This window comes from Glycine max, chromosome 6 (genome assembly GCF_000004515.6).
Source record: "Glycine max cultivar Williams 82 chromosome 6, Glycine_max_v4.0, whole genome shotgun sequence".
NCBI classification, from domain to species: Eukaryota; Viridiplantae; Streptophyta; class Magnoliopsida; order Fabales; family Fabaceae; genus Glycine; species Glycine max.
Genome location: NC_038242.2, coordinates 11,621,785 through 11,630,620, shown reverse-complemented (window position 1 = coordinate 11,630,620; position 8,836 = coordinate 11,621,785). Strand labels below are relative to the sequence as shown.

At 30.4% G+C, this 8,836-nt stretch overlaps 1 protein-coding gene across 1 annotated transcript; it reads left to right on the top strand.

Moving 5' to 3' along the window:
- Positions 1 to 4,131: 4,131 nt before the first annotated feature.
- LOC100781925 (mini-chromosome maintenance complex-binding protein) lies at positions 4,132 to 8,543 on the top strand. The gene is made up of 14 exons (XM_003526758.5): positions 4,132 to 4,378; positions 4,473 to 4,586; positions 4,706 to 4,813; positions 4,924 to 5,046; positions 5,328 to 5,372; positions 5,663 to 5,782; positions 5,918 to 6,073; positions 6,248 to 6,322; positions 6,457 to 6,570; positions 6,754 to 6,956; positions 7,042 to 7,177; positions 7,394 to 7,621; positions 7,970 to 8,037; positions 8,149 to 8,543. Exons 1-14 carry the CDS (start codon positions 4,211 to 4,213, stop codon positions 8,258 to 8,260), a joined length of 1,770 nt encoding a protein of 589 aa, XP_003526806.1. The 5' UTR covers positions 4,132 to 4,210; the 3' UTR covers positions 8,261 to 8,543.
- The last annotated feature ends 293 nt before the right edge of the window (positions 8,544 to 8,836 follow it).

The window sequence follows — 8,836 nt, the reverse complement described above, 5'->3', positions numbered from 1 at the left end:
AAGTTTCCGTAGATTTTTTTTTTTTTTTTTTGGATGGTGATGGATAAGTTATAAGAAACTACAACTATATGGAAAGTTGGAAACTGCAGTGACACGGAATGTAGGTTGTGATACACGTAGAAGAAAAAGTTTTATGGAAACTGCCAAGGATTAAAATTATCCTTTTATAAATGATTGCTTGTGATTTCCCTTAAATATAATTTGTTTATTTATTTATGTGAGTTTTCATTTAGCTTTAAAAAACAATTCCTTTATCATTTTCTTTCACTTTATAGCGAAATCTAAAAACTTACATTTGTTAGAACCTAGGGATTTAGCTCTGAAATTCTTTTGTTTCTCTAATTTAGCATTTTATAATTAGAAATCTGAAAATATGTTTTATAAAAAAGAAACACTTCAACTTCAAAAATCTTAAAATCTGTTTTATTCATTTTTTTTCTTTTCGTATATTTCACTATATAAAATAATATATTAAATTACCATATTACAAAAAATAAAACAGACACAAAGAAAAAAGAAAAACATATTGATAGTCATGTATTAAAAAAATAATCACTTGACTAAAATTAATGTGATTGTCAATGGATAATGAGAGAAACATATAAATATCAAATTTGACATAATAAAAATATGGATACATGAACTTTGTAGTGTTCGTGTTTCTGCTATTAATTATATTTTTCATGAAACGTTTTTAATTTAATTACTTTAACAGCACAATATTAATTCTACGGTTGCTTTTCTACTCTCTCCCGTCTCACTTTTTTTTTTCCTTTAGCAATAATCTAATCCTATAAATAAAACTAATTATTTTATTTTGCCCACAACCAATATTTGTTGATTGGTTTTACTAATTTTAATCACGATTATCATTGATATATTTACTCATTAATGTTGTAACTGTACAATAATGATTAAAAAAAAGTCCCAAAAAAAGGTGATGATCACAATTGACTTTATAAATATCATATGTTAACTTCGTATTCATTAAAATTTCCTTCTTACGGCTTTTCAATATTATTCTTACTATTTCTTATTATACTTGTGTTAGCAATTAATTGCTACTTAATCCAACAATGATGAGGAAACAAAGACTACTTCCAACAATATTGTGAAGAAGTGGGTAAAAATCTTCTATTATTAAAAATAGTTTTTTTATATATAAAATAAACATTTCTCATATTGCTTTAGACATGTTTATTTTGCTCAATAATCTTTGGACGAAAGCATTATAAAAGTCAGAATTTCATGAATATGAGATACTCTTAACATTAATTAGAATAAAGAATAATTTAGCTCAAAAATAGTCTTAATTGATGAAAGGGTCTCAAATTCTTTTTCTCTTTAGTTTTTTTCTTTATTTTTCTTATGTTCCTTTCACGTTGTTGCAACTAACATAATGACGGAACAACTAAAAAAGTAAAATTAAATGTCGTGACCAAAGTTTATTGAGGATAGATATTGGGAAAAAAATTAAAGAAAAAATTATTTTTTAAATCAAATCTTGAGTTTGAAAGTCAGCCACATGTAGGATATATATTAAAACCCGGTAACATCGATCATATAGACCGGTCACTTTTGATCAAATATGCAAAATTAAGATAATTTTGAAAATATTTGATTTTTCCCTTTCAAATGAATAAAAATAATTTTAAATTAATGAATGATACTTATTAATCATAAAAATATATTATGAAAAAATATTTCATCCTGGACATTTGATTTTTACTCTTACATATCATTTAATGCATTCGATTCTTTTGCAGATTAAATATGTTAGATCCGTATATCTAATGAGTCACACTCATAAATTCGATATAAGTATGCAGATTTTTTTTTAAAAAAAAGACATATTATTTGCAAGATCCACATGGTTAACAAGTCGATGCGCGGATCTAGGTTTATATACCCACCCTTACATATAAATGAAAAAAACCATCAAGAAAAAACTAGATACAAGTGTAGTAGCATTAATATAATCACTACTTTAACCAATTAATTTAAAAGATATTTTTTAAAATAAAATTAAAATTTATGACATTATTGATTAAATTTAATCAACCTAAGTATTTTGATTGGTGTTGATGAATAAGTTATTTATTTCATATATAAAAAATCAAAGACAATAATTTACACGGTCAATCAATAAAAATAAAAAGTAATATTTTATATGACTTTTAAGATATACATTATAAAAATCATAAATTTATTATAAATAAAAGTTTATGATTGAAAGATAATGTAAATATTTATATTGTCCGTGCATGTATTATCTTTTCATAAATATAATATATTTCAAAACAATCGTAACTAATATATTATTAATAAAATTGATTATCTAGAGACATTAAGTTCAATATTTAAAGAATAAATACATAGTCAAATCATTAAATATAATAATTAAAAGATAAACTATTGAGTATTATATGCAATTAGTCGAATTATCCGTGCGATACAAAGTTTTTTTAATATAACTTATATTTAATAGTAATTAAATTGAAAACATAAGTTTATAATCAATTCAAAATCCAATATCCTAAAATTTAATTTAAACTGTATTTTCATTAATTTACAAATAAAATAAATTGGATGCAAATAAGCTTTTAATGTTTTTATTATCAATGTTATTACCCAAAATTAACCAAATTGAGTTAACATAATTAATCATTGGTTTTTATTATTTTTTATCAGCAAAATATAATAAGCCCCTTCCCCCACCCAACCTCAAAAAACACTTTTTGGAAACTTATATTAATAACATGTTAGCTTAACTAACTATAATTACCTTTTTTTTTTCCGTCACATGTCTCGCATGTGTTTTCATAACAAGTATCTTCCATAATCAATAAGGACATTCAAGGAAAATAAAAAATTAAAAGGAAAAAATAAAGATTCAAAAGAGGGGTTGAAAGATTTTGAGAACATGGAAAATAGAAATTAAGGTTTGAAAGGATTAAAAAATATAGTTTGCAAGTGTAAGATCTAAGGACATAAACTTTCATAGTAAAAAATACGTAAGAGAGAGAAAGAAACATAAATTTAAGGTAAATTTTGAAACTAATAAAAATTGAGTTTTTATTTGTTTGACGTGAGAGAGGACTTAAAAAATAAGTAGACATTGTTACACTGTTAAATTGCATAAAAAATGAAAATGAAAAGACATCTACTCCTTATTCAATGTTTGCATACTAATCAAACAAAAATTGTGCAAATCAAATGTTATTAAATAAAAGTAATTAGGTTTCCAATAAATAACCAATAAAAAACATTTAATTAAGATTGAAAGAGGGAGAAGAATAAAAATAAACGTTTAATTAAGCTTTTGAAACAATTAATTAAATTATGACTAAAAACGTTAGTAAATCATGACTAATTTTATTAAAAGAATGAGTTTTCATGAATTTGTTGGCAGAAACATTTAATTAAGTTTTTGAAACATTTAATTAAATTATGGGTAAAAAACGTCAGTAAATAATAACTAATTATTTAATTTAAAAAATTAAATTCCATGAAAAAATAATTTTACTCATGTGGTATATTAATAATGGTAGAAATGATGAGAATTTTAGGGGAAAGATGTAAAATGCAAAAGTAACAATTTTTATATAAAGGTTAAAATGTAATATTTGTCCTCTTATTTTTTTAAATTTATGATTTTAGTTTCTTATTTTTAAATTAATATATTTCATTTTTAGCTTTTAAAATATTCATGATTTTAATCTATTTTTTAGTTGAAATATTTTGTTATTTACTTTTAAAAATATATAATTTCAATTTTTATAATTAATTTTAAACATTGATCTATATATTTTATAAACATTATATGACACATGTTTATTTATTATTTATATGATAAATATTTCTTTTAAAATTATTTAATTACTAATAAGTTTATTTTTAAAAAAAATACATAATTAAGCCTAAAACTAAAAAAATGAAATTAAAATTATATATATATATATAAAATAAAATATAAAATATCTTAATTAAAAAAACAATTAAAATTACAGTTTTAATTGAATAAGAAACAAAAATTATATTTTAACCTAAATAAAAATATATGATAGAAGAAAATGGCGGGAAGGACCGGCTAAGAAGATTTGGCGGGAAACGATAGCATAAAAAGGGTGCCTTCGGCTAAAAACCGTTCCTAAGTCTGATTTCTATTTTCTACACTCAGAGAGTGAAGCGAACGAGTCACGACTCAGCGATGGTGGGCCCACAGTACGATTTTCTGGCGAACCCTTTGGGCGTCGTCAGATCCACCTTCGATGCCGCCGTAGCCTCTGTTTCCGATCCCTCCGCCTTCGACGGGCGCGACTGGGGCGTCTTCCCGCTCTTCCACCACTTCCTCTCCGACCAGTCCAGTCTCTCTCAGGTTCAATCTCCAAATTCCAAGAAAAGAAAAACAAAACCTTAATCTTTAATTATAATACTAATATTTCTCAATTTTCGATCAATTAATGGAACAGGTTCCACTTCTGACCCCTGCCACCATCAAATGGGTGAAGCCTAATACTCTGGTTCGGTTTCGCGGGATGATACAAGACATGCTCGGGAACGAATTTTACATTGGCGCTTATAAGGTTTTCTTTTTCTTTCTCTTTTCTATCGAGTTTTTAATTTCAAGATTAGTTATCTTGAGAATTAAGATTTAATTTAGGGGAAAATGTAAAATTTTGTTCTGGGTGTATGATTATTGAAGGATGGTTCGGTGTGGAGGACGAACAAGTTTATGGATGTTTCTCAATCTCTTATGGCTTCTTCGGTGGATATGCGAATCTGGGAACGTCGACTGCTTTATTGTGTTCCGGTGAGGCATTTGAGTTTGCTGTTTTCTCTATTTTTTTGTTGTATAAATGGTTGATGATTTTGGTTAAATAGTAGATTGTTGAAGGATTAGCTTTGTTTATTTGTATGTAGGTTCCAGGACTGAGTCCATGGACTCAAGTTTCAGTTGAAGAATTTGGCGATCTATCTATGGATTGCAAATCGGAGAATAGAGAAAAGCGGAGGAGAGAAGATGGCGAGTCTTCTGATATGCCTGTAATTTCTGGCCTTGTGTTACTGCCTATATTGATATATTGCTTCCATTAAATCATCATGTGATGGGTGTATGAACCCCTGAAACATTTAGGGCCTTGTATTCGTATAGTTTAGCCATTTTGGTCCGTCTCCTAATAGGTTTAGAATGATGTGTTGGTTGTTTTGAATGTGATGCTTTAGAATCTATAGGTTTTCATTATAAATTTTGGAAATGCTAGATACAGGGAAACAGGGAAATTAGTGTTTTTTCATTGTTCTAACTGGTCTATGTTTATTCACAGGTATCTGGTGATGAGGTTCAGAATTCCCCAAATAGTAAAAGAATGGTATACTATGGTTTGCTTCTAAGTTTATTCCTCAATTTCTATTTATTCAAACTAAGTTGTTTGCGATCCAAATCTGAGTAAAGCCGACCTTCATCCAAGTTGCCAGTATCATATTTAGATGACAAATTATGAGGTCTTGAGCAGTTTACAAGTTATAGAGACAGTTAGGTCCAGTTGTGTTTTTTCAATTTATGATATGAATGTGTTTACTAGATGGTCTAATTTTTATTGCTCCTTGCAAACTTCTATTATGGTTCTTCTGAGAATTGATCTTCATGGTTGTTTTACAGAGAGAAGGTGAACACTCTTCTGTTGCTTCTCATTCTCAGGGAGCTGCAACTGAGATTGCCAGCTCTGGTACCAGTTTGGTGTCTGGTCTTGATAGCAATTCACCTCCCTGTCTTGTGAAGGTAAGACTTAGTCTCTTTTACTATAAGTTCTTAGGGAATATATTTTATTGGTATTTTAAGATGAATTTATGATTATTATTCTAATTTCGGAATTATAACTAATCTATTTCCTCATTTTCCTCTGTATTATGCTAGATATATGATTCTCCAGATTCTGAATTGAAACTGAATGACATTTTTGAGTTTGTGGGTATCCTTACATCTGATCTAGAGCTTGAAGAGGACGATGAAGATTGTGATTTATCAGATGGATTTTCTGAAGATCCTTTGCGTCATCTCCCACCTAGCAAGGTATGTGCACTTTGATGTGCATTTGAGCAAGGGCCACTTGATCAATGGGAAATAATAAGAGACTATATTGTTCTTTTAGGAACAACCAAAGAGGCATAAATATACATTTGTGCATCATGTCTATGTCCACCCCACATCTGGTTTTTAAATTTGCATTTTCTCCCTCTTCTGCAGGTGCCACACCTTCATTGTTTTATTCAGAGGAAATTAGCGGTTCACGACTTCCTTCAGCACAATCCTATTGTAGAGGTAACTTTCTTATGCACCTAAATGCTTTTTATTCATCTGACCAAAATACTTGTGTTGTTGGTTAGCTATTGAGTTGGATTATTATCTCAACTTGAAAACACCTAGCTGAAAATATTATGTGTTTGATCTCACAGCCAAGGCCCAACTTGGTCAGAGGAATCAGGGAAGCATTGCTAAGGCATCTCACGGCTGTTCTTAGCAATGATGATTTGGCTACTCATTTCATGTTGCTGCATCTTCTATCCAAGGTATGCGGTTCTTAATAGATAATTTTCTTTAGTCATTTCAGGCACTGTAAATGTTCTAGTTATTGTTCTTCACATTTTGCTTATTTCCCAATTCTACTCCTACTTTTTCATCGTATGCTTCCTAATTCCTCTCCTCCACCCTCCATTTTGAGAGTATTTGTTTGATGTATTGTTATTGAACAGGTGCATGCTAGAGCAGATGATCTTGCTGTGGGAAAGCTTTCATTAAATCTTACTTGTTTTAGCAAAGAAACCGTGTCTGTATTTGGAAAACCACTAAGCGTTGCTTTGAAGAACCTCCTGCCATTCACATTTTGCATACCCCTTACAGTTGAATACTTGAATTCTGTTTCACTTACGCCAAAAAAGAATTACGATACTAATAGGTAATTACATTTTATTAATCCTTCTGAACATGGACTTCTTCCCAGTATACAAATATAATCACATCTCTTAGTGTTAATACTCCAGACTGGAAACTGGAGTCTTACAACTAGCTGAAGGTTCACACTTGATTGTTGATGAGACCAAACTAGAAGCTGGAACTCTCAACTCTGTAGGGGTAGAGAATACAAGGCTACTGAAAAATTTAATGGAATTGCAAAAGGTAATTGTTTGCTTCTCTAGCTCTTTTATTTTCTTGAACTCGTGTTTTGAGGGATAAATTTGTCTGCGCCTTGTGCAACTGTTGGGAACCTTTATCAACCATTATATGTGAACTTGCTAATCTGTAGAAACACTTTCTCTATTTACAGTTGATTGTTTGCAAATATTTTTTTTGGAGTTACAATTAAAGATGACATGCACTTGTTATGTGTTTCAGGTTGAATATGATTTCAAGTACTATAAAGTGGATATGACAACTGATTTCCAACTGCTAGTTTTGTCGGAGGGGAAATCAAATATCTTGCCAGCCGATGTAATTGTACCGTTCCGACCTTCTGCAACCAGTTGCTCTGGAGCTGTGACTGCAGAAGCTTTGGAGGCCTGGAGGTGGTATTTGGCCACTGTCAGACAGCTATCACACACTATTGAACCAGAAATGCAGAAGGTATGAGTGTCGTTGGCACTAGTATTCACAAACAAGTGTTCTTCTGGGTCAAACTAGTTGTGAATAATTTATTTAGCCGTTAGCCTACACATACTCAGCAACTAACAAATTTCTAAGCTCACCAGAAGTGGCATTTTAGGTTTATTCTTCCATTTCCACTTCAGTCCATAAATATCTCAGCTGAAGATACACATATAATTCACTATTTATATTTACAAGAATACATTCCGGGGGGGGACATAATGTGGGCATTATTATTAAGAGTTCCTCTTTGCTGATTTCTCTAGTGCATAATTAAATGTTATGGAGAATGCATAACAGTGCCTTTGGGCATTTGTGTGTTTTCAGGTGATAGAAAGTGATCTAGTTGCAGCAAGACAAGCAGACAGGAGCTTGAGCTCCCAAGATTTAAGCAGGTTAGTAAGTGACTATTCTACATGTATTGGTAGCATTTTTCTTTTTTCATAGCACAACTTTATTGAATCATTGTTCCCCTACCCTCTACACCTGTTTCCTTTCTCCGACAGATTGGTAACAATGGGCCGTCTCATGTCATTGAGCTATGGTGAGACCAGCTTGTCACTAGAACATTGGCAAATGGTCAAGGAACTAGAAAGGCTGCGAAGAGAGAGGCTATAATGAAAAACACCATGGAATTACAAGTGGTTCCAATTTGTACAAGGTTTTAAATGAGTCAAGTTATGGTGTTGACGTCTTAAATTGTGTTGTCGGTTCAAGGAAATGAATGCAGTTCAAAGGGTCTTGGCGGTTAGTTGTTCTGATTACCAGAATTGTCTTATGAACAGATACTCGGTTCCGTAAGTTGTGCATTCAGTAAAATGCAATATAAGACCATTTCACTAATCCTTGTACGAATTTCTTGCCTTGTTCTATGTCAGTATTCAGGTAGATATTATGTTTACATATAAATGCACAAAAATATGTAATAGTATGTGCATGGAAGCGAGTGCAGCAAGCGTTTTTCCAGCCATAAATTGTGAAATGGCTGTAAACATAGAAAAGTAAGCTTAGATTGAAGTAAAGATCCGTAGAACAAGGTGTCATTTAGAGGCTGCGCAGCAGGGGGAGGTGGGCTGGGGAACTGCGCCTTAACTTTTACTTCAGGACTAATTTTAAAATTATTTTACTCGTTTAATTAATTTGTTAGTTTCTCAATTATTTAAGAATTTTAAATTGATATTTTATTTTAAAAGA

What these genes read in the sequence shown, in the direction of transcription:
- LOC100781925 (XM_003526758.5), top strand. Translation starts at nt 4,211, where the DNA reads ATGGTGGGCCCACAGTACGATTTTCTGGCGAACCCTTTGGGCGTCGTC. An exon ending in GTCATCTCCCACCTAGCAAG is followed by an intron (nt 6,074 to 6,247) that starts GTATGTGCACTT and finishes CCTCTTCTGCAG; the next exon opens with GTGCCACACCTTCATTGTTT. An exon ending in AGCTCCCAAGATTTAAGCAG is followed by an intron (nt 8,038 to 8,148) that starts GTTAGTAAGTGA and finishes TTTCTCCGACAG; the next exon opens with ATTGGTAACAATGGGCCGTC.